Source organism: Microcebus murinus, chromosome 15, assembly GCF_040939455.1.
Source record: "Microcebus murinus isolate Inina chromosome 15, M.murinus_Inina_mat1.0, whole genome shotgun sequence".
Taxonomy (NCBI): domain Eukaryota; kingdom Metazoa; phylum Chordata; class Mammalia; order Primates; family Cheirogaleidae; genus Microcebus; species Microcebus murinus.
This window is the reverse complement of record NC_134118.1, coordinates 43,777,044-43,803,634: the sequence shown is the minus strand read 5'-3', so window position 1 is coordinate 43,803,634 and position 26,591 is coordinate 43,777,044. Positions and strand designations below refer to the sequence as shown.

The 26,591-nt window shown below is 36.6% G+C and overlaps 1 protein-coding gene across 4 annotated transcripts in view; it reads left to right on the top strand.

The window, feature by feature from the left end:
* GAB1 (GRB2 associated binding protein 1) overlaps positions 1-26,591 on the top strand; it is a 128,766-nt gene that overhangs the window by 70,495 nt on the left and 31,680 nt on the right. For 2 of the 4 annotated variants that reach the window (XM_012783811.2, XM_012783807.2), the window contains exons 2-4: positions 13,935-14,229; positions 25,303-25,531; positions 25,982-26,062. In XM_012783811.2, the coding sequence (XP_012639265.1) occupies positions 13,935-14,229; positions 25,303-25,531; positions 25,982-26,062 (605 nt within the window). The remainder of the gene's footprint in view (positions 1-13,934; positions 14,230-25,302; positions 25,532-25,981; positions 26,063-26,591) is intronic. The other 2 variants (XM_012783812.2, XM_012783808.2) reach the window with 1 other exon arrangement.

Sequence of the window (26,591 nt, the reverse complement as noted above, 5' to 3'; positions counted from 1 at the left end):
TGTTAAGGAAAATTCCCATTTGACTGATAGAGTTTTATTTTGGAGAACATTCCTGCTTAGATACTGGACAACCTTCAGAAATGTAGACCCTATCACAGTACTTTAAGAAATACTTAAGAGTATTTCAAGTTTATGAAATACAAGTATAGACTAAGCTTGTTGCTGTAGGTTTTTCTTTTCTTTTTAACAGCTGCTAAATTTTTAAGATTTCTTAGAATTAAAGATGGTGTAAAATTTAAACCAATCCTATTCAAAAATTAATATAAAAGAATAATTTCACATAATTTATAGACACCAAATAGACTTTTTTCTACACTAATTAAATACTCCTTGGGATCCTTGATAATGTTAATACACCTGCCCTAGGCAATCTATGGTTTTTACTTGGAAAATTTTCCCTGTGTTTAATTTAGAATTATGCCACTTTTCAGGAATAGGACAAGAATTAGAATTGTTGTTATCATACACTCATGTACCCATTGGGGTATGGGGACTTTTGCATATATGTCTGTGTTCCACTTGCCTTTCTATCTTATTTGATCTATTGCAGCAGTGTCTATAGTATTAGGAGTGAGGGAAAGGGAAAGGACTACTGGATTGGTGAGTATATGTGTTGTGTGGAAAAATACAGGCAGAATATCCCCTTTAAGAATTTTATGAAGGTCAGGTCCCTCCACAAAGAGTTTGGGGGTTTGTGGTATTTGGAAGCCCTCTAATTAAGTACCACCTTTTCCTTTCCTACGTGCCTTCCCCATTCCAGATCCGCTCCTCCTTCACTATAGTTAAATACTAGCAATTGTATATTTAAAGTAAAATACTGAAATATGAATTTCTGTGGTGAAATGTGGGATGTCCTGATGACATCTCTGAAAACCCAAAGCCAATCCCTGTACACCTAACTCAAGGTTTATATTTAGGAGACAGTGTGGATCCTGTATTTTTTAAATGCTGTAAACATGTTTGTGTGGTTATTTTTAGCTTTTACAGACTTTCGTGAACTTCCAAGTTGGCAAGCCAGACGCAGTGGGTTGTCTGTCCCCTGTTACCTCAGATGCCAGCACTTTGTGAATGACTCTGATTGTCTCACAGGGTTTCTAACATGTTTACAGCAGATGAATGTATGTTATCTTGTGTCAACTGAACATAGTATACAGCCGTATATCAGTGTTTGTATTTCAACACATAGATATTTTTTTATTCCTGTTGTTAGATTTTATGAACTGTATAACTTGAGTAATAGTTTTGCTTGGAGTTCAAGATGAGTTGGGTCCTGCCAAGTGGTGCTGTTATTCTTCTGGCAGAAGTTGCTAGTCATTTTCTCTTTCCCTTGACCTTCTCTCTCCCCTGACCCTTCTCTCCTAGTCCTCATACATTAAATCATGCCTATACAAATCCTTACAGCCACTGTTATTTTCAGTTCATTGTATCTGCTTCCTGATGGCCAAAGGTTCTGAGGCTTGGGTAGTGCAGAGGGAGATGGAAAGTTGACAGGAAAAAGAAAGCTAGACTCATTTGGGGGTTGACACACCATAGAATGGGTAAGATAGCAGCACTTGGATTTACTGAAAACAAAAAGAGGTAAATGGTCAGTAGCTTCTCTTATATGATGAGATAGATCACTATCTGCATGTTGCATGAATGAAAAATCATTTCCCCCAAAGAATCATGTTTTACGAAAAGGTGACACCCCTCACCTCTTCCGGGGTGGGGGTGAGCGGGAGGTGTCATAGATCAGCACCTGGCCCGAGCCTTCCACGTCGGTCTCAGAGATCTTGATTTCAGTATCTGTAGAGTCATTTTTGTCTCACATTCAGCTTTGTACTTAGTTCGCCTCTTTGGATGAGGTTATTCATTCTTGTATATTGGACTTAATGTGTTTTATGGTCAGTGGCTCTAGAATGCATAATTTATCTCTTTGGAAGTACATCTTTCTAAAGAACCTTTTCATTGCCATGTATCTTGTACTGGAAGCTTTAGACTGAGTTTTATGTTTAGAAGAAAATGATATTAAGCATTATTTTGGCTTATCACCTAGGAATATAGTTAGGGAATTTGAAATTTGTTTTTGTAACTCTTTAGTTCTTTCCTTCTACTTCTTAATATGAAAGTATTGTTTTTGAACAGTGATCCAAATCTTAAAATAGCAGTGTTTTGCTTTTTTGTAAATTATGAATGTTCAGTAAGAAACTTAGAGGAGAAAATGGGAATGTTTTTGTATGTTTTGCTGGAAACTCAAAACAGTAGTTCTACCCAAGAAATAATTATTTTGGATTGGGTAGCTGAACAAGAAATAGAATTTAGAAATCTGTTGATTTTATGGAAGATAAATTTTCGGTAAAAAAATTCTAGATTGTGATTGGTGTAATTTTTAAAAAATACTAATTTATTTAAGCAAGCATGTTCTTTTCCTAATAATGATAATAACATGGATGGTATGCATTTGTGGGGTAGAGTAAGTTTGGGAAACACAGTAAAATCAGCAAATAGGTTCACATGCTTGTTAGGATCTCAGGCACAACCAGTTATAGGTGCATTACACAATCTAGATATTCATTGTAGGTTTTATTATTTAGAGCTGCACCCTCTTCAGCAATTGATGTTGACTCTGCCTTAAGATGAAGAAATGTACTTTGAAACTGCACTGTCCATGTGATAGCTTTTAGCCACATGTAGCTCAATTTAAATTGAATAAGTTAGAAAATCAGTTTCTCAGTTGCACCAGCCACTTCTCAAATTCTCTGTAGCTGTACGAGGTTAGTGGCTCCTGTGTTGGTCAATGAAGCTTTTTCCATCATCACAGAAAGTACTGTTGGACAGCACTGCTCTAAAACTGCTATTTGTATATGTGGAAAATTGTATGCCTTTAATTCAAGATGTGATATCAATTTCCTACCTCATAAACAATTTAAGTTCTTACATCTTGTTTTTCATTTAATCATGTCCATTGACAACATACTTCATAGCATATGGCATTTTGTCCTTATCCTCTGTGATGACATTACTTTCTACTGTCTGGAGTCTGGAAGTCATTATGCACACATATACATATACAGAGTGTAATTTAATATATACATACAAATACTAAAACAAAATAATGTTCTATAAGGTATATAGACCTTCTCATAATACTGTAGGCACTGTCTGAAGTTTCAGGAGTCTAATATTAGCATATTGGCATGGTTTCAGTCCCAGGGTTCATATTGACTTATTCCCTAACTAAGTTAAACATTTTGTTCATTAAACCTTGTGAAGGTAGAGATTTGATAGAGTTTATGGCTGAACTGTTACAACAATAAAAAAGCCCAGTTTGGTTTGTTGCATCATCCATTGTACCTGAAGACCAAGTTAGTGAAGAGCAGAGATAGCATATCAGGGTCACCAGAAGACATTCATTCATGTGTTCATTTATTCAGGTCACAGCACACATGCTGTTTAGCTGCCAAGTCCTTGCATCCTGTCACTATGCTAAGCACTTAGATTAAGGAGGAATAAGATGGAGTCTTGAGGGTGGAAAGCAGCTGTACAAAGGATTGATTGAAATGCAGGAGGGGAGCACTATGATGGAGGTTTGCAGAAGGTGGCATGGTCACCCTGGAGCAGTCAGCTAGACCTGTCACAGGTGACAGGCTATGCAGAAGGAAAGGTGTTGCTAGTACTCCTTCACACCAGATCCCACCTACTCCAAATGGAAAAGATGGGTTCCTTAACCATGCTCTCTCAGTGTTTTGGAAATTTTGCAAACCATGGGAGAAAAAGAAAATCTTAAAAATATGATTCCTAAGCATCATTTTAACGACTGCCTAAGACTCCTATATGTAGATGTATTCATAATTTATTTACTCAGTTCCTTACTGTGACTAGCCATCCTGGTTTGCCCAGGACTGAGGGGTTTTCCAGGATGCAGGACTTTCAGTGCTAAAACCAAGACAGTCTTGGGAAACAGGGATAGTTGGTCACCCTACCTTGTGTTGAATATTTAGATCCTTTCAGATATTCACTGAAACACCACTGTGTTGAATATTCAGTACCTGGATACTTAGCTACATTCTACGTTATTTCCTTAGATGAGGTTCCTAGAAATGGGATTAATTGTGTAGTAACTATGGGCACGTTTGGAGCTCATGATAATGTTCACGGCTCTTTATTGCATTTTTGCTATAGTCAGCTAGATTGGCAGGAGTCTGCCTAGACAACTGCACCACCTCTGCCTCTATAGGTTCTTTGGGAGATACGAGGGAGCTAGGTACATACTTGTTCTTCACTAGCTCCAACTCCCATTCCAAATCTCTAACCGGCCAAATTACATATAAACTTCAACCAACTGTTGTCTAGGCCAGAGGGAGTCCAAAAGCCAGTCTCAAAAGATGGAGTGGACTCCCAGTGCCCATATCCTGACCTGAGCTCACCAACTCTTATTGCACATGGTGGTAAGAAAGGGGTGAGATGTGATGGACCCAACACAGGTGGTCTCTCTTGCCCGTACACACTGAGCTACACTCCATCCTGCTCACATGGAACATGCATGCATATCTCGGATCGACTCCCAGACAGGCCCTTGTCTCTCCAGCCTCCTCTTGGGTTAGGGTAGGGAAGCCTGCTAAACTCCCAGAGTTAGGGTGTGAACACAGCACTGACAATGGGGAATATGATGAGAGAAATGAAATAATACTTATGAGTAACAATACACTTGGCCTGCTCCACAATGCTGTATTGAGAATTAATGCCACGAGGTGACCTACTTTCTTGTGCAACTTTAGTAACTAAATTTCCCTGGTTTGGGTCCAAGGCAGATCAGCCTCATACCACACTGTTCTCTGATTTCAGGGGTTCTCAACATGTGCTGTAGGTGTCCTGTGAACCCCTGAAACTGTACATGTTGTACACTTATGTGCCTGTTTCTAAGAAAAAGTTCCATTGCTCTTATCAGATTCTCAAAGTGGTCTGTGACCCAGAAAAGGTCTAAGAACCACTTTGTGTATATTAAATACTAAGGAGTTTCTGCCATTGCTTTTTTTGTTTTTTCTTTGGTTTATGTAGTACTTAATGGCTGGACCTTGAGAGGTAGGCATCAATTTAGCAATAGTTTCAAGAAGTAAATTATATGTACTGTTACTGATAATTTAAAATTCCTGAAGTTATTCCCTAGCTACTATAGTATTTCTGAGTTAAATTTGATTTTTTTCTCTTATGCAATTGTTTTATTTCTGTCTAATTTGTTTAATCTAGGCAATGTATATAAACTCAAACATTTTTTTTTAAAGTTTATGGAACAGTTGAAAGCCCCAATCTAGGCATTGTTCTGCATTATTTTCTGTGTATTCTTTTGTTTATGTTACTAAGCTAAAGTTAGCACAGATAGTACAAGGCTAGAAAATGGTGACAATGGTTTGAAAACAGGAAATTTTAGGCTTGTGTGTGTTTGGAACAGATGATCATAATGATAGAGCCAGTGGAGTGGAAACTTCCACCAAGCCTGTTTTTTCCTTATTTTGCTCTGTGAGAAAAGATGGTGCTTCCTGGAAAACAACTCAAGTATTTTAAAGCAAATGGTTTTCCTTTGTCCCTGCTTCATGGTTAGTTTGTTTTTCTTTATTTTATTTATCCTAGTAGTAGTATTATGGAAAGTTAATATTTTTAATAGTTAAAGTAAGTCCCAAAGTACTTATTTTCGATATTAAATACCTAAATGTATTAGCATTTACTGACATTGTTTTTTTTAAAAAATTGAAACAATGTACATATTATAACCACTTGACTTTTTAAGGGAAGAAGAGAATGAGAAATTTGTTCCTCTATTTTAAATGTTCCCAACTTTCCTTGTTTATTTTTTTTAACCCCCTGAGTTCCAGTCTTTGAAACAAAGTCGTTATAGTTTATCTGTCTAAGCTATTTCCTGACTAAGACTCCTTCCAGATGTATCCCGGAATTCTATATTTAAAAGAAAGGTTAAATTCATTCACTAATTGCAGAGTAATAATAAATTGGTATTTCCATACATCTATAAGCTTTTGTGCTCATGATTCCTAGATTTTTTTTAATTAATAGATTTTCTTTTTTAGGGCTTTTTAAAGTATAAACTTTTAAAATATGCAATATTTTTGAATTATAAAAGTAATAAATGGGAGCTTTTTGAAAAAATATCATTAAGACACCAAGTTTTATAAAAAAAATATGAAATTTGATCCATCCCTATTCCTAGGGTCACCCTAGTCAACAAATTGCTCTGTATCTTTCCAGACCTGTTCTCTAAACAGTGTTTGTGTTGCATGTGTACAAATACATAATTTTTTCAGATAAATGAAATCATACTATATATATGATTACTATATGTTCTGTAATTTTTTTCATCTTATAGTTATCTTGTTATTTTTCATGAATAGATCTCACTCTTTGAATGTTTTACAAAGATTTATTATATAGATGTCCTGTTATTTATTATATTTAGCTATTATCTTGCTGATGAAATTTAGATTAAAACCTATTCTTATAAAAAAAAAATAGCATTTTCAGGCCAGGCTCAGTGGCTCATATCTATAATCCCAGGACTTTGAGAGGCTAAAGCAGAAGGATCACTTGAGGCCAGGAGATTGAGATCACCAGCCCAGGCAAGATAGTGAGACCTTATCTCTACAAAAAAAAAAAAAAAAAAAGAAAGAAAGAAAAAAAGCATTTTCATCTTGTGAAACACACATCTGCAGCCCTAACATTTTACAGATTTCTGAGATTATACATAAATTTTGAATTCTACCAAAGAATTCACAGTAATGGTCCTCTTTTCATAAATATCAGTTGTGAAATACATTTTCAGAGGTTTCAAAATGAAAAAGTTTCACTTAACTTTTCCTCCCACACTTTCTTGGGAAAATATAGGGTAAGTAAAATTACAGTGGTGGGGCCTCATGGTGGAAGGGCAGTTGGCTCAGGAATGTAGACAGTGCTGTTCTTCCTCAGCGTGTCTGGTCAAGGTGAACTTCGTTAGGGCTCAGCAGTTACCCAGAGACCGAGATGCAGTCATCAGAGTTTGTTCTTAATTAAGTGCAGTGAGGGAATGGGCTTGTTAACGGGCTGCTTGGATGAGGTTGTGCTGAGAGCTCATAGGAGTTTGTGCCTTAACGCAGGGGAAGTTGAGGAAAGCTTGAAAAAGAATCTTGAGCTAGGTCTTGAAGGATGAGTAGGAGCTCGTTGCATGAGGAAGATAATGTTATCAGACTTCTTCCAAAAAACAAAACAAAGACGTAAATCCGTGGAGGAGTGAAAGAGCCATGCAGGCGCTCTAATTATGGTTTTGAAGAACCGTGTATGCCATCTTGCTAAAGGAGTGTGACTTCCATAACAACTTTGGACTTTTTTTCTTTCCCAGAGATCTTTTCATTCATGTTCACGGGTTCCCTGTGATCATCCTGATGAACAGAAAACTTTAAAAGCACCTTATCAAGGTCTCTGAGCACTTACAATGTAAGGAGCATTATTGCAGATACAAAAAACAAAAAAATTTAAGAATAGTCTTAGCTGGGGAAATAACTTGTAAGCATCTGGAAAGTTTGGAAATGTAAAATGACAGACTGTTCCAGTCTATCCTGCAGCAATACAGGAGACATTGCAGGGCAGTAATTGACTGCCAGGGGTAGAAGGAGACAGGAAAGGTCCTTGAAGAATGGGTTAGGTTTGAAAGCAGTTCAAAAACATTTGCCAGTGAGATGAATGTTGTGAACAAAAATAAGAAGATACAGACAGCATTGTCAAGAGCAGAAGGTATAAAAAGATAAAGAACTAGATGTGAGCTTGAAAGAACCGGTAGGGTTTTTTTTTTGAAATTCTGTTTTTAAAGAGCAACATAAGTCTATTGATTGGACCTGTGGTTCTAACCTTGGCGGCACATTAGAATCACCTGTTGAGTGTTTACAGCTGCCTCTGTACCACCCTGCCCCTCAACTACAGTTTAGTTCTGAGGTGAGGCCCCAGACATTGTTTTTGTGGTTGTTGTTTGTTTCTTTTGGAAGCAAAATTCTCCAGATATTTCTCATGTGCATTCAGGATTGAGAACCACTGGACTCCCCTGACCTCATCTCTTATCTTCTCTTTTGCCTGCCTATATATATATATAAAGGTGCAGGGGAGGGGCTGGGGAGCCTTGGCAAATATCACACTAGGCCTGTGAGCCATTCATTGGTTACACCATAGAGAGCCCAGAAAACAACTGTGCAGCAGTTGCAATATTTTTCTTTAAAACTGAAGCCATTTACTAGTTAGCCTAATTAGGCAAATCTTTTGAATTTGTTAATAATAGTAAAGCAGGCAATGGTTTGGGAATAATCCACATTGAAGACTTTTTTCTTTCCACTAAATAATGGGACTCCATCTGTCCTTTCTTGCCAGTATATACCCATACTTGGGTGTGATAAGCTTGTCCGTAAGACCTAGCTTCAGTGTGACAGTCCTGTCTTCAGTTTAGCATATCTGGTTTGCTTAATACAGAAAGGATTTAAAAGAATGGTTCTTTTAAAATAAAGTTTAAAAATACTTCTGATATTTGTAGAGCTTTAAAAACAAATTAATGTATAGTTAATATACTTCTCCCTTTGTCTGACAGTTCTTGAATGGGCTGGCCAGATTGCAGCATGTCCCCATCCCTGTAATACATAGACAGTATGAGAACTTCTGTATTTTTACTCGTGCCTCAGAAGTTTTTGGTTGCATATTCAGCAGACATTGAGCAGCACCTCCTTGGGGCTAGGCAATGGGAAAAGAAAGATGAAAGGTGAAAAGACATGGCTCCAACCCTTAAGAAGTTCAAATGTAGGGCTGTCCAGCACAAGATTAGGAACAAGGTGAAAATGGAGAACTGAAAGCCAGCTCAGGGATGGTGCCCTGAAGAGGACTGAGATGGATCTAGGGGATAGATTATGTACCAAGAGGCAGCATGTGTCAGGGCCAGAGGCAGGACAGAGCAGAGTGTTCATGGCATTGCAGGCATTTCCCATGTGGTTGGAAGGCAGAGAGGTAAGAAGTGAGGTTGGGGAGATTAAGGGGTGGGGCAGGAGTTGATTGGAGGCCCCCCCCCTCCCACCAGTGTGCCCTGCCAGAGAGCTTGGGCTTTATCCTTTAGGTGCAGTAGGCAGTCACTGAGCACAGGGAATTGGTGTCAGAATGGTGAGGCTTTTAAGCTGCTCCAGAAAGCAAGCTTGCTGGTGAAGTCATACTAACTACGTCATTTATTCCATGTAAAATCGGAGTGACTATTGTATATAAGAAATGACAACAATATAAGTTTTTACATAATTCTTCTCAACTATGTAGACTTTGTACAAATTTCAACTTCTTCATTACCTGTTCATAGTGGAAGCCTTAATAGTTAAAATGATTTTTACATGAATTTCATTTAAAATTGCTTAGAGTATTTGGTTTTGAAGGTTTCTAGAAAACTTACCCTTTTTGTCTGTTACTGCCCGGCAGGATTGGCAAAGCAGTGTTCAGCTTTCTCTGTAGCTACCAAGGCAGCAAGGATAAAAATAGGACAAACTTTAAGAATCCCAGATATTTTCAGATAACAAAGACTGATTTATGTGGGCCCGTTTTGTGCTCTGACAAAACATAGAGAAGCTTTTGTGCTGTGATTAGCAAGGGTGCTGATGTCAGTTCTCTTGTCGAGCATCAAGCTTTATTCTGTGGCTAAATTGTGCTTTGTACCATAATCCAGAGAACCTTTGTATCTGCCTTATTAAAGTGTGTAGTTTATGTAATTGCTTTTGTTTTCCAGTTTAATCTGTGCCAGATTCAATGAGAGTGACTCATTTTGTGACTGAGACAAATATTCACATTTGGACCATGTTAAAAATAAATAAATAAGTGGCAGGTGCTGCTTGGCTAAATTCTGTCTTTTAATGCTGTAATTTCCTGCTGTAAGGGTTCATGTCTTGTATAATGTCTACTCAGCCTCTGTAATCACTAGCCCAGTATAGCTAGTGCACCTCAGTTCATTGCTAGTCATTTCTTGGCTATTTATTTTAGTTTTTAAGGTCTTTTGAATTTTAACAATGTGAATTCAGCAAGGAAGCAAAAGAATGGATCAACCAGAAGACAGAGCAACATATAAGCTGTAGCAAAAGGATACGCTTCATTCTTTTCTGTTTTTGTCATTTTCCCAAGGGGTTTTGTGCACGTGTTGTGGTAAAGTTATCTTAGTTATGTTTATTTTATCATGGATGTGTTTAGTACTGGCACTCATTTTCTCAAAGGGAAGAGGATTTGAAAGCACTCCTTTCTTTTCATTGTGGCCCAAATATCCAATCTAATATGCTCAAAATTTTTACAACATTTTTACTCTTACAGGAATTCTGTTTATTGTATAAATAGTTCTATGTACCAGGCACTGTGCTATATGCATTGGGTATGCAATGGCAAATAAAGCAGACATGACCAGTATCTTGGATTTTTCAGTCCATTTAGGAGTTACATGCTAAACAAATAAATACAAAGAAAAATTGAATGGCAAAATTATGCAAATCACAACATAGGTAAGTAATAGTGTCTCTAAAACTATGCCTTACTTTACATGAGGGGGGTAGTTAAGTTGCAGATGGTCAGTGAAGGCCTGAAGGTCCGAGTTAGATAGGCAAAGACTGGGGGAAAGAACATAGTGGACTTAGAAAACAGCATGTTTACAAAGTCCCTGAGGTAGGAAACAGATTAGCCTCCTATAAACCATATTATTGAAGGGGAGAAGTGACAATTGACAAAACTTTAGAGAGAAAAGGAAACTGTATTTAAAAGATTATAGATGAAGTATGGAAGCACAGCAGTATGGCACTATAGCGTAAGGGCAGATAACCCTCCAAACAGCCCAACAGCCTCTCAGAGTCTCACTAAAGCACAGTATAGAAATTGATGCTTATAATCCTTAGCCTGAACCATTGGGGAATGGGTGAATATGTTCAATGAATTATGTAGTAAGGCATTTTAGAAAGATTTCCATGGAAGACATTAAAGTTTTAAAAAGTCACTTCTGTATTTAAAGATGGAAACTTCACTATCTGGAGAAATGACTTACTAAAAATTATGATTCCTTGATGGCCCTGGATACATGATCTAGTACTCCATGTTCTTTTCCCTTTACTTGGTTATTACTTTTTCAAGCTTACTTTTTGATAGAGAAGTATCCATAGAGGCATAATTTTACTAAGAGATGACATTTATTTATTTTGAAGTAAATAGATATTAAATGAATAGATTTTTATAATCCAGAAACTATGCTAAAATCTTGTGAATGTAATACTTTATGACTTTTCAATATTATCTAAAACATCCATAGGAGTCTATCCTACCTTCCGGACACCAGTTATTTACTTTTTCCTTTGAGCTGCAGTCAGATTGGGAAGTTGATTTAAAATATAGATGATAATAAACAATTATTATACATAATATTTTTCAGCCTTTGTGATTTTTCTAGTAATCTTCTCATTAAAGGATTACATAAGTTTCTCCATAAAGGAATGCCTATTCATTTAGAATAGTTCTGCAGATATTTTGCCAGTGTTGCTATATTCTCAAGTATTTTCATGTATGTTAAATATTTTCTTCACAATTAGTCAATTCCTTGAAGGTAGGAATCATGAATTATATACTTGTCTTTCTTCCCACAGTAGCACAGTGTTTGCGGTATAATCAATAACATATTGACGGATTAACTCGTTGATTTTCTTCTTAATGTATCCACATTTTCTTGAATGGATACAATTTTAGGAATCTTCTAAAATTTTAAACCTAAAGTTATCACTCAAATTAATTCAGTTATCATCAATATAGTTGTTCAAATTATTCAGGACTGAGCGGGCTGGTTTATGGATGGCTCAAACTCCATAGTTTACATTTTCTTTGTCTCTGCCTCAAACCATTGTCACAGCTTCCTAGCACCTCCATCGGAGAAAAGCAATTGCTCAAAGGCAGTTCATGTCAGAAGTTATTATAAAATGTGGTGAAGATGGAGGCTAAGGCTAAACATCTGCTGGAGAAGTGTGTGTGTATTTTAGTTATTCCTTTATTCTCTTGGCCCATGTGTATTTTTCAGGATAGAATGAAGCTGTTTTTAGTTGGCACTACAATACTTTTTGTGTTATGTATGCCAAATTTTATAAAAAATAAATATGGAGCCCCTATCATGTCATACTATATTGCTTTTGGTGATTTTAAATTTAGTAGATATTTTCCTATAAACAGACTGATATGTATGTTAATGAAGGCATAGATATAGTGATTTAGGGAAATTGGCCTATTTTAACAGTGCTAACATTGTGAGCATTCATGGTCTATTAGACTGTATGTAGAATACCAAACTTGTATACTGTGATGAGAAACATTTCTGAAAATGCCATAAGCATAAGTTTGTCGTTATCCCACGTTATTAGTGGAAAAGAGACATGCTGCTATTTCTGGTTGGTTATACTTTTCTAAAACTAAAGGATTGAGATGTTGTGATTAGTGCTGATTCATGATCTGCAAGTGAACAGAAATGTACAGTGGCCAGTAAGAATGTTTTATTCCATTCGGGTTCATAAAATGTTTTGTTTCTCAGTCCTTCCACTCTTTGGAATGTCCTCTTGAGGCAGTCTTACCTTGAACGTTCAGCGTAGAGCATAGAATGTCTCTTAGTAGTGACTGAGACTTGCCGAAATAGGCCTCTTTCCCATCTAGCTGACTGCTTGCTGGTAAGGGAGAACATCGGAGAGAAATAAGGCTTGAGTTTGTTTCCAGGCACAGCAGTTGGTTAAAGACTGATGAAGAAGACTGTTGTTTGGTTCTGCTTTTATTTTTTGGTGGATATAAATTTTAAGGAGGACGATAGTCAAAATGTATTATCCTCCTTTAAAAAAAAAAAAATAAGCCGCCTTGGCTTTTCTAGACATAGTATTAAACTCGAAACCTCCCAGAACTTGTGGAGGGAATATGTGGTAAGTATAGGTCCCCATTGCCAATATGTGTTTCTTGGGAAGAGGAGGAAGAGGGCTAAAAATAGTTGTATCCCATGCTCAAGATTACAGATCTTATTTGTGTAGTCTTGAAACAACAGGCTGTCTGGCCAAAAGAAAGACACAGTCTGAGGCTTGCTTCCCAAGTGAGAAGCCAGGAAAGCTTCTAAATCCTTTCCCCCTGCTCTCCCTACTCTTTGCCCCTCACACCTAAAAAAAAAAAAAAAAAAGCAACCTAGAGTTTAAAATCAGTAAGAGCCTTATAATTTTAAGAAGCATTTTTATGTGTATTCTCTAGGGCATGATATTAAGGCAGGGAAAACATTGCTTTTTAAGAAATTGTGGTAAAACAAACATAACAAAATTTACCATCTTAACTATTTTTAAGTGTACAGTTCAGTGGCATCAAGTACATTCACGTTGTTGTGCAACCGTTACTGCCGTCGACATCCAGAACTTTTTTGTCTTCTCCAGCTGGAAACTGTATACCCATTAAACACTAACTTGCACTTCCTCTCTCCCCCGCCCCTGAGAACCACCATTATGCTTTCTGTCTATGAATTTGACTACTCTAAGTACCTCCTATAAGTAGAATCATACAATATTTGTCCTTTTGTGATTGGCTTGTTTTCCTTAGCATAACATCTAACTTCATTCTTTTGCATGTGGATGTCCAGTTTTCCCAGCACCTTTTGTTGAAACCATTGCTTTTCTTATATTTAGTAAAAACCAAACCTTCCTCAGTTTGTTGACTTGATATTATATAGTAGGAAATTTAGTAGGAGATATTCTGTATATATATATTATTAATTGAGGTGTCAGTAAACTTTGCTTTTCAGAGTGGCAGATTATGCTATGGTAAAAATTGTGAATTTCTCTAGATAATGCATTTGATAAAATTGGCTGGATACATGTGCATCTTCTTGAAATATTTCTCTCAATACTAAATGGGTATTTTTGTTTTGTTTCTAGGCATGGAAGAGGAGATGGTTTGTGTTACGCAGTGGTCGTTTAACCGGAGATCCAGATGTCTTGGAATATTACAAAAATGATCATGCCAAGAAGCCTATTCGTATTATAGATTTAAATTTATGTCAACAAGTCGATGCTGGATTGACATTTAACAAAAAAGAGTTTGAAAACAGCTACATTTTTGACATCAACACTATTGACCGGATTTTCTACTTGGTAGCAGACAGTGAGGAGGAGATGAATAAGTGGGTTCGTTGTATTTGCGACATCTGTGGGTTTAACCCTACAGAAGAAGGCAAGTTCAAGTTTTATTATTCAACCTGAGTTTACCTTTTTCGCTAAATTTTTAGAAATGTCATAAAGTTCTTTGTTATTTCAGTTATGCAATATAATGCTTTGTTTTGCAATAGCAACTTGACATTTGGAAAATCACTGTACCCTTTAATAAGTTTTGGGAGAAACTTTTTACAGGTTTGAGAGAGAGAGGGATGTAACCATTGTGGAGCAGTGTCTAAACAGTTGTCCTGAGGAAGCAGATGATAAGAATACATGCTTATTTAAGTGCATTTATAGAGTTCTAAGTATTCAGTTGAACCATATAACACTGTTGACATTTGATTATTTTTCACCTATTAAAAATAGCGTTGTATGTGGTTCAACTCAATTCTATTTATTTATTTATTTCCACATATTATAGGGGTACAAATGTTTAGGTTACATATATTGCCTTTGCCCCACCCGACTCAGAGTTTCAAGTGTGCCCATCCCCAGACAGTGCACACCGCACCCATTAGGTGTAAATATATTCATCCCCTCCTCCCCCCTCCCACCTGCCCAACACCAGATGAACGTTACTACTAAATGTGCACATAAGTATTGGTCAGTTAATACCAGTTTGATGGTGAGTACATGTGATGCTTTTTTCTCCCCCATTCTTGTGATACTTCATTTAGTAGAATGGGCTCCAGCTCTAGCCAGGATGATACAAGAGGTCCTAGATCACCATTGTTTTGGTGGCTGAGTAGAACTCCATGGTCTACATATACCCTATTTTATTAATCCACTCATGTATTGATGGGCACTTGGGTTGTTTCCACATCTTTGCAATTGTGAATTGTGCGGCTATCAACATTCTAGTGTAGATGTCTTTTTTTATAAAATGTCTTTTTTCCCTTTGGATAGATGCCCAGTAATGGGATTGCTGGATCAAATGGTAGTTCTACTTGTATCTCTTTGAGGTATCTCCATATTGCTTTACACAGAAGTTGTATTAGTTTGCAGTCCTATCAGCAGTGTATGAGTATTCCCATCTCTCCACATCCACGCCAACATTGATTGTTTTAGGACATTTTGATAAAAAAACATTCTCACTGGAATCAGGTGATATCTCATTGTGGTTTTGATTTGCATTTGCATGATGATTAGAGATATTGAGTATTTTTTCATATATTTGTCGGCCATGAGTTTGTCTTTTGAAAAGTTTCTGTTCTTGTCCTTTGCCCATTTTTTAATGGAGTGGTTTGATTTTTTTTCTTGCTGATTTTCCTGAGTTGTATATATCTACATAGATTCTAGTTATCAGCCCTTTATCAGATGTGTAACATGAAAATATTTTCTCCCATTCTGTAGGTTATCCGTTTGCTCTCATGATAGTTTCCTTGGCTGAGCAGAAGCTTTTTAATTTGATCAGGTCCCATTTATTTATTTTTGTTTTTGCTGTGATTGCCTTTGGGGTCATCTTCATAAATTCTTTCCCTAGGCCAATGTCTATAAGAGGTTTTCCAACATTTTCTTTTAGAATTCTTACAGTTTCATGCCTTAGGTTTGAGTCTGTTACCCACCATGAGTTGATTTTTGTGAGAAGTGAGAGATGCAGATCCTGTTTCAGTCTTCTACATGTAGCTATCCAATTTTCCCAGCACCATTTATTGAATAAGGATTCTTTTCCCGAGTGTATGTTTTTGTCTACTTTGTCAAAGATTAGGTGACTATATGAGGGTGGTTTTATATCTGGATTCTCAGTTCTGTTCCATTGGTCTATGTCTCTCTTCTGGAGCCACTAAGATGTTTTAGTTACTATAGCCTTGTAGTATAGCTTGAAGTCTGGTAAATTGATGACTCCCCAATTTGTTCTTTTTGCTTAAGATTGCTTTTGGTATGCGGGATCTTCTCTAGTTCCACACGAAGCATAAAAAATAAAATACCTTGGGATATATTTAAGGAGGGTGAAAGACCTCTACAGGGAGAACTACAAAACACTGAGGAAGGAAATAGCAAAGGATGTAAACAGGTGGAAAACCATACCATGCTCATGGGTCGGCAGAATCAACATTGTTAAAATGTCTGTACTATCCAAAGTGATCTACAGATTCAGTGCAATCCCTTTTAAAATACCAACATCATTTTTTGCAGATCAACCTAATTCTTTAGGTTTTACTTTTAAAACTATATATTAGATTATGAGGTTATGAAATAGCCAAGATGATTATCACTACCTGTGAAGAGCAAATGAGAATCAGTCACAAAACACAATGAAAAAATACCAAACAAATGAGTTTACTAAGGAGGAAGGATGAGGAGGAATCCATGTTTGGATAAAAGGTAGCGAAGAAAAGCTTCTTAGAAGAAAATCTGGGGGCTTTTGAGGGAAGTAGTATTTCTGCATAAACACAAGAAGGGATGTGCCTCAGAGATGGAATAGAATTTTACTTGACTGGAGTAGAAAGGTTCTGAATGAAAAGCCAGGGGAAAGTTGCTTACAGATCTTGAATGAGGAACTAAGATTTGGGGTGCTTATCCTAGAAAGAGCTGAGTGGCAAGACAGCTCAAGAAGAATTTTAACAGTAGAATTCCTCTTCAGGTACTTTCCTATAGCTGTCTGACCACTTACTCCCTTTCCTGCTTCCGTACTTCTCTTCCTTTTGAAACAAACGCTTCTTCTCCTAGGTAGGAGACCCAAATACAAATTTAGGTTTGTAGAGCCAAGAATCAGCAATAAAGTTGAACTGAGGCCTTTGACCTTATTTTCTACATGGTTATAAGCACAGTTAGAAGTGTGCATTTATAGGGAGCCTTCCAGTGCTGGGTTTGGCTCAGTGGGCTGGGGCAAACCCCTAGCTGAGGGAATCTGGAATGCCCAACTGGAAGCAGCACTAAAAGAGGGAAGGAGAGGGGCTGCTGAACTAGAGATCTTCAACAGAGCTCTAGTGATTAAAAGCCTCAAGAAATTGTTTCACAGGAGGAATTGAGGCTTCAGTTGTTTTCATGAAGTTACTAAATTTGGTCACAGCGTAAGTGACGGGGTATTACTTCTAACTCTGGTTAAATTCCTTTCCTTTCTTGTTTACATGTATAGTCTATATTTGAGTGCAGTGGAGGATTTTAAAGTTAAAGTCACAAATGAGATAGCTCTCTTTTTAATGTTTATATAACAACTAGTCAATAATGATAATTATTGGATTTAGATACCACATTAATTTCGATATGTGATGAATTTTTAGTGAAAATAATTTGTCATCTCCTAATCTTTTGCCTGCTGCTTTTTCTATGCAGAATTTGTGTGGGGGACCTTAGAGCAGACTTCTCTCTCCATTGGTTGCCTGTATAGATTGAGCTGATCTGAAAGGCTGAATAGTATGGGTTCTTCCTTCTCTCTTTGTTCTTTTTATAACCCTCTTGCATATATTTAACAAAGGAAATGAGATGTTCTCATAGAGGATATACATTCTTCAGTCAGGGAATGTGAATGTCTAATTTTTGGAAGCCGACTCAGGGGTGGGTAGAGTCAAGAACCCACAAATAAGAATTTCTAATGCTCAAGTGTCTGAGATTAATTTTGCATGTTTTAAGGCACAGAGTCTGGTCTTTTTGGCCACCTTAAAATGATTCTTACCATCCAGGAGCTTGATGAACACCCAGTCAGCTCTGGGAAGAAGAAAACCATGGTCTGCTTTAGAAAATTGATTCATTAGTTCACCAAATTATTTGAGTTTGCTAACACTACTAGGCTATGGGCATTTGTTCAGCAAACACACATGAGATGACTAGTTGGGGAAAGAAATGGTAAATACCACAGATGTGGAACTGGACATCTAGTGGGAGAAGATTCATTAAAAGTATTGTGGAAGTTTGTAAATACAGTTCTCGTCCTCATGGAGCTTACAGTCTAGTAGGGGAGACAGGCAGAGAACCCAGGAATTATAATACCAGTTTGTAAGTGTTGTGCTAAGAAAACAGTAGGCATAGATAGCAGCAGCACCTGATTCAATCCTACGAGGGTCAGGGAAAGCCTAGGTAGTTTTAAATGGCTTTGTGACTATAACGTAATGTCCTAAGAACTTTGTTTTTGTACTTAGCAGACATTTTCAGTGATTTTAAAAGTCAGAATCAGTCACAACGTCTGTTTTCACTTTATAAATGTTTTACCATATAGAGGTAGACTATACCTTATAACTTCCACCTTGATCTACAACATCAACATGGAAATATAGGAGGGGTGAAGTTTCAAACCTTAAAAGCTACAGTGAGCCTTTCATTGGCAGAACTCCCAAGTCCTTATAAAACAGATTAGAAGTATATTTGGGTTTAATGAAACACTGTTTGTGAACTTTTTACAATATCCATGGGGTGGTGGTGGTTGGTTATAAGAAAATTCATAGTACGATTAATCAGTTTTGTCATACATATAGTCTGTGAAGTGGTTACCAAGAACAGCATCACAAATCTTTATCTGTTCTTTAACACAAGGTTCTAAGGACTTTGATTTGCCAATACTTTCTGTTAATACATTTAGTTCATGGGTTTTATATAAAAGCCACTGCATTTATTATTTTAATTTTATGATTTAGATTTTTCACAGCTCTATCCTGCCCATTTCCCCAAATAGCCACAGTTAGAAATGTCTTAGTATACTGTGTTGAAGCATATGTTGAGTTTCTTGGAATAAGTCAGTAAAAGATGAACGATTCTTCATTATGTAGTATCAAGGAACCAAAAAAATATCGTATTGTACTCTATAATTTTGGTTTTTAATGCATAGTGGCAAAACTGCAAAAGGACTTTTAAGTCAACCACTGCATTGCCTTTTGCATTCATAGTAGCTGACTTTGTTTAAATAATCCACATGTTTAAAGATTTGTGTCAAATTCTAAACAGCAGGCAACTGCAATTATCCTTTGTAATCATATTTGCATTGTTTAATGTGACAAGGCAAATATCAAAATGTCTTTGTTCTTCCATTAACTTTACTACCTGTTTTACATTTTCTTGCTTCCAAATAGATCTCCCCACCAATCACTAAATAATAGGTGTTTTTGTTTTTATCTATATCTGTCCCAAGTCCTGTGCTCTTCCCATTTCAGAGAGCTGAATGTGTTCCTATTCTTGGCTTGGAAGTTGGCTCATTAGCATGAGATGATTTTTCACTATACCAGTTTAAGGCTAGATAGGGAAGAAATAAACTATGCTTAGATATCACAGTCTGAGAAAATAACTATCCCAATCCCTATGAGGATAACTAATTTTCCCCTGAAAACAAAAGGAAGGGGGAAAAAATCTGACCTGTGTTTTGATTCCAGGAACCTCTCAAAATATCGTTACCATGTTATTTCCTCTGCCCCAGGTGACCACTGCTATTATTGAATACTCAAAATGCTGGCAGGCTATATCTGTTTTTAAATTCCAGCTCATTAAACTGTGTGTGGTTCCTATGAATGCTTTTCTTTAGTAGATTTGAGGGTAGAAACTAATTTCTTTTGTTTTTCTTGGAAAGGTACAGATTTATTTTTTGTTTCTACAACACCAAGGTGGAAGCTGTTAAATCTGCTAAACAAGTGTGAGGAAGCGCACACGAAGCTCGCTAACTTCAAAAAAGGCCCCTGTTCTAATTTCAGGATGCAAGATTAGAAAGTTGCCCCTGAGTTGCTTTTCTGAAAATGCCTAGGTCATAGTGGCTTAATTTTAAAAAGTATAATTTTCTTGTTTGATAGTCTTCCCTTTAGTAAAGTAGTTAAACTAATATACAAGAATATATATTTACTTCCTTTCCTGTAAAGCAGTCTTTCTCAATTAGGGACTTTTAAAATTTTATTTTTATTTACTTTTTTTATTGAGGTATAACTTACTACTATGAGAGGTGCAAATCTTAAGTGTACAGTTCAATATAATTTTATGTATCTGTCTATATCTATACATAGATACAGATATCTATGTAACTGCCCATCAGATTAAGAATTGGAATGTTTCCAATTCTTAATCCCTCAGATTTTCTCATGTGTCTTCCCAGTAAAGCCCTCACCCAGATGTAACCCTTTTTATTTTTTCATTTTTTTGCTTCTATCACTAGAAAATGAGTTTTGCCTACTCTTGAACTTCATGTAAGAGAACTTCATTGAGTCTGGCTTCATTTTTCCGATATTAATTGTTTCCTAGGGCTTAAACTCTTGTGCCATTTGTTATTTAAAAAATATAATATTTTGAATGTTTAGAGGCATTATCTAGGCACCCCAACTTTTGTGAGGGACACTGACACCAGAGCATCATGGTTCCAAATAGGATAAAACCCTACGTTAGGTGAGGGGTCATATGGGCTTGGCTGGCTTCTGTGAGATTTATGTAGCAAGTAACAGGAATGCTTCATCCTTGTAGGATTCCATTGTGTGAATATGTGGATCTATTTGAGTACTGATGGACATTTGAGTTGTTTCCAGTTTTTAGTTAATCCAAATAAAGCTGCAGAGTACATTCCTTATGTGTCTTTTGATGGACATAAAAACTTAGTTCTTTTGAGTGTATACCCATAAGTGGCATTGCTATGTTAAAGAAATATGTATGTTTAGCCTTAGTAGAGTTAGTAGCTGTAGTTTTCTGAAGTTGTTGTACTGATTGTTTTTCTGCACGCATTGTATGAGAGTTGCAGTTACTCTACATTCTCACCAGTGTTTGATATTGTCACTCTTTAATTTTAGCCATTCTAGTGGATGTCTAGTGCTATCTTGTGGTTTTAATTTGTTTTCCTAAGAACCATTTCAACTAGACAGCAAGTTTTTGGTTTGTTTTTTCTGGTTTGTTTTATTATACATTTTCAAGCTACTGCCTTTGAGATCTTGATTTATTAGAGTCTCCTGTGGTGGAGCTTAGCCACCTAGATTTCTAAAATGCTCCATAAGAGAGTCTGATGCTATCATACCTCTGCATAAGAATTATAACATTTGTCAGCATTGACTATGGGTTTATTTTAAAACCTCTAAGAATGTTTTCACAGTAGATTAAGGAGAAAGTCATGACAAGTAAGATAATTTTTCTACCTGAAACACTTAGAACAGATTGTGCTGTGATTAGGGGTCTTCAATAGCTGATTAAATAAACTGAAGAAACTGTAGGTTGCTCCACTGAAAACTGCAACTACTGCTGTTTCCTGTTTGTATCCATTTTTTAGATTTACTTTTATAAAATGTCCTTCCATTAAAAATGTTGTATTCAGAAGTAAGAAAATGGTTATATTAGCATTAATAATGCATACTCTTTGGAGACTTTTATTTGCTAAATTAATTAGACAAATCTATTTGAAATGCATCTCTTTACAGGAAGAAAAATTCTTTACACCAGATAAATCAGTAATCAATAGAAACAGAGTAACTTTGACCTATTTACCTTTCGTTGTGAACATAAAGGTGAAGTTTTACAGTAGAAACAAAAAAACTGTAGATACAGCCATTTTGGGAGAAAAAGGCTCTCATCTGGTCTCCTGAGAAGAACATGGGCAGCACCATATCTCTATTACTGTTAATACATGCTCAGATACAGTAACTTAGTGGTTGCAGAATTAACCCACCACATCAACTTTGAAACATTCTACCTTACCAATAAAAAGACTAGAGGCCAGGCGCAGTGGATCACACCTGTAATCCTAACATTCTGGGAGGCCGAGGCAGGAGGATCACTCAAGGTCAGGAGTTCGAAAAGACTAGAATTGTTTCCTAGAGCTTCAAAGTGATTATTTGGAATGTTTAGAGGCATTATCTAGGCACCCCAACGTTTGTGAGGGACACTAACACAGGGCATTATGATTCCAAATATGATAAAACTGTGCGTTAGGCAGGGGGTTATATGAGCCAGTTTATTATTAATATTTGTGGATCTCATCACATGATAATCTTCTTCACTGAGAGCTTTTTCACTGAAAGGCTTTCCTTAGCAGTATTTAATAGCTTTCTAAGGAAATTTCAATTAGGAGTTTGCTCCAGCAGCTTATTAGTCCTTTAATGGATGTTAATTATACTCTTCATGCCTTCTGAATTAAGAGATGGGAAACAATTTTACACACTTAGCAAACCCTAAACCAATGTGTGGTTCTTAGAAGCAATACCAGTGTTACTTAGAGCAGTAAATCAGAAACCCAAAGCAAGACAGAAAGCAACATTGTCTGTTCCATTACTTGTAGCATAGAATAGGGGAAAATCACATGTCTTTATAAGGTGGAACAGAAGTTTCTTTTTTCAGACCAGTTGCTTAACTTGAGCCAGAAATATTATGTTAGAGAATATTTACACACAATGTAATGCTTGTGCTAAAATATGCAGAGCTAAGTAGTCAAATTAATTCAAGAAAAATAATCCCAAAGGCTAAAACTTTAAGATAGTACAGTATCTGAGCCAAAGTGGTAGAGTGTTCCTTCTTCCCTTTTAAAGTCCTTTGTATGCTAGTGTTGTTTGGTATGGTTGGGGTTGCTTTTATATCTGTTTAAAAGTCTTTACTTTCATGAGCATGCTAGTGAACATAATGGAAGTTTTTCTCTAGTTATTTCCTCTTAGAAGTACATATAAATCTTCACATATTGTGAACAAGTTATATTTTAAAAAGGAAGCTTTGAATCCCAGGCCTCTTTTCAGAAAACTGAGAGGATCTTGCAGCTATAAAGAGGGTAAAACACTTTCCTCATTCACAGGGGAGAAAAATGGAAGGTTAAAAATGAGATGGTCCCATTGTGTTAATAAAACAAGGTCAGGCAAACATGATTGCCTGGCTGGGCGATTTTCTTTTCCCACTTAAGATGAATCACTCAATTCATTTAGTGTATAGCCATCAAGTTTAGAAAAAGTATTAAAGGAAAAGTGTATCTATAAAACAACCACCTGGAAAAGTTATTTTAGGAGTTATAGTGCAAAGCTAGAATTCATACTATTTCATATAGTACAGTATTTCCAGTATTTTATTTTGTTTTGGGTGAGAACTAAAAATTGAACTGGTTTATTCAATTTTGTTATACCTCTACAGCAGAGGAAAGAGAAGTATATAAAACATACTTGTGAATACAGCTTGTAGGATACATGAACAGCTTTTTGATCCCTCTTTTCTCTCCCTCCTTGATGTTGTATGTATTTTTCTTAAGCTCTTCTTTAAAAGGTAAAATATTTTTCATAGTCTCTGAAACCCACAAGGATTTACTGTGAGTCACTATAAATCCTTTTAAATAAATCTCTATGTATTTGCAACTGAAAGTAAAATACTTCATAGGGTATGTTATAGACATCATTTTATAATCAACATCTATTAACATGACAACACGTATTTATAAGCAACCTCTAAAATAATGGCATTATGCTGTATAAATATCCAGAAATTCATTTTTCTGTTCTCACCATTTTCTATTCTCACTTTCCATAAATAAGAAAGAAAAAATGAATTCACACCTGGCATAAGGCGTTAGGTTTTGTTAGATGAGCCTGTGTAAAGACTTGGCATTGCTTGAAGCATAGCAAAGGTAAAAAGTTAGAAGTTAGCTCAACTTGCATTTCCTCAGGTCCTATTCTCTAATGGAAAGTTTTCAAACTTAATTCGCATCTGGGAGGGCTCACAGAGTTCTGGAGGTGCAAATCTCAAATTGCGCATGCAGGTGCATGGGTCTTACAGATTTGGAAATGCCCCTTGCTTTTAATCTCTTCCAACTTGACATAGAGAAAGTGCTCAGTGAGTTTCTACCCTGTGAATGAAACTTTTTTTTTCAGCATCTACTACATGTAAGGCACAGTGAAGCATAGGAGTTCTGATCCTTTTTTGTTTTTGTTATTGGGACCTACAATTAGAGATATATTTAGCCATACTAATGTGCTATTCAGTCTTCATAATTAGGATATGACCTTGTAGGCCTAGGAGGAAGAGTTGTAAAATGAGCAAAGTAAAATTGACTGTGGTGCATATATGAATATTACAGCTAAATACATAAAGACATTATCAAAAGCATGTGGATTTATTCTAAGTATTTAGAGAAGACAGAGCTGATATGTAGCCCCCTCTGGTAAGTTAACAGGCCAGATGACCTCATTTGAGTCTATTTGGTAGGACATGTTAATTCCCTTACCACTTTTTGGCATCTTTTATGTAATGTTTTCTTATGAAAAATCTGTTTCAACACAGCTTTTTCTGTTCTAATATAAATGGACAACAAACAAATTATTTTTATTCACATATGAGCATTTGCCTTTTTCTGGATGATTTATATAGCCTTGCCTTCATTCCTAACCAGACTAACAGAGCATTTTCTTCTGGTTCTTTATAATTATATTTTGTTATGTCAGTGATTATGGTGGGGTTTTATTTCTAGGATTTCAAAATGGTTTCAAATTCATTTTTCTGTACAATTTAGCTAAGTTTATATGTCCTCTCAGAACATAGGTAAGGACTTAATCAATTACTTCTTTTCTTGCTGACCCCTTTTCATGAAAATAACCCAGAAACCCACCAATGAGGCAGATGAGGCTATGAGCTTAGTGAAGAGATGATGCCTTAAAGAAGCTCTTTCCCTGAACATGAATAGAATTTATTTTCACCAGTCCCAGAAGTAGAAATATTTCTCCCTAGTCTGCAAAGAAGCAAAAGGAAAAGAATGAACATCAAAATAAACATTGCATAAAGAGACCCTGGTACTTACAGTGCTGTGGGCCTGTGAGTGCCATGTAATGAAATGGGTCTCCTTGGAAGGTTGGCTTGGCTTAGGAAGCACTTTGTTTATTGTCATCGGGGAAAAAAAACCAGTCTTTTCTGCTAAGATGGTAAGAACACCTTCATTCCCAGCAGCCTCAAAACTAAAGACGGTTCAAGGCAAGGTTAACTATGGCTTTTTTTTTTTTTTATATATAGAGCTTCTGGAATAGAGAGAGAGTCCTGCTCTTTAGAGCTCTTTGATGAGAACCAATTACTCCCTTGCAAATGCTGCCATTTAGGCAGTGCTTGTTTTACCTGACCTTGTCGAGATTTATTCTGTTCTTGTGCATTGAAACAATTTATCTGCAAACTTTAAAGTAGCTTTGTTTTTAAAAAAAAAAAATCTTAAAATGTGACAGACAGTAATGGTTAAACTTTGGTGTTGCAGATCCTGTGAAGCCACCTGGCAGCTCCTTACAAGCACCATCAGATTTACCGTCAGCTGTAAATGCAGCAGCACCATCCACCCAGGTGGATGCGTCCTCCTCCGCTGCTCTACCTCCTCCGTATCAGCTCATCAGTGTCCCGCCACACCTGGACGCTCTCGGCCTCCAGGAGGATCCTCAAGACTACCTCTTGCTAATCAACTGTCAAAGCAAGAAGCCTGAACCCACCAGGTGAATTGTGTAATATATGCCTGTGTGTGGAGTGCGTGTGCGTGCGTGTGCTTGTGCGTGTGCTTGTGCGTGCGCTTGTGCGTGCGTGCGTGCGTGCGTGTGTGTGTGTGTGTGTGTGTGTGTGTATACACGTTTAAGACTCTTACCTTTAAAGTTTTTTAACCTTGACTTGCAGGCTTAAAAGAAACCATCTATACAGACATATGTTTCAGGCTTACAGTTCAAGTGTATATTCCACTACTAATGATTTCTGATATTGAGGAGATCTTTATTGAAGAAACACAGTCTCTGCCATCTTTGGCTAAGGACAGTTGTACCCACAAGGCCCTTTTGGAAATCTGTCTGCTGTTTTATAGTCTTTGTTACAGACTCACAGTATTACTTGCTTAACAGATTTCACTGATTTATAAATGGTGATCTTGCTCCATTTCTTATGTGATTGTAAACCAGCCAAGGGTCATCTTTTGTTTCTGAAGAAGGAGAGGAATACCTACTACTAGAAGATTTTGAAAGCAAAACGATTCCATTGCAGTGAGTGTGTTGTGGTTGTTTTGGATCTGTGTGAGAAATTAATCATACAGGTAAAATCCCAATATAGCAAATTCCTTGGAATATATAAATTGGGTTTTAATTAAATTTAATGAAGTAAATATATTGCTAAAAACTATGAAGAATTTAAATTTTCATAGCAATGAAATAGAGCTTACCCCAAGCCTTTTCTGTATACAATTTTAAATGGAAGTATATGGGGTACAGTACTTGACCAGAGGGGTCATGAAGCCTTTCCCAAATATTTTGAGTTCCCTGCTTCTACACCTCTCTTCTTCTAAGGTAGAAGATATTTTAATTTGATTTTCCTTGTCATTTGGAAGTATTTGGAGGCTTAAGGTGACAGAGGGAGATAGAGGGCAGTTGTTTCACTATTTAAAAAAAAAATAGGGAAATGATGATGGAGAGGCCAGTCTTTGCCATTAACAGCTATGTGACAATTAGTGATGTCATCTGTCAATTGGGCATATTTATTTACAGTGTAAAAGTGAGGGTGAATTGCATAGTGGAC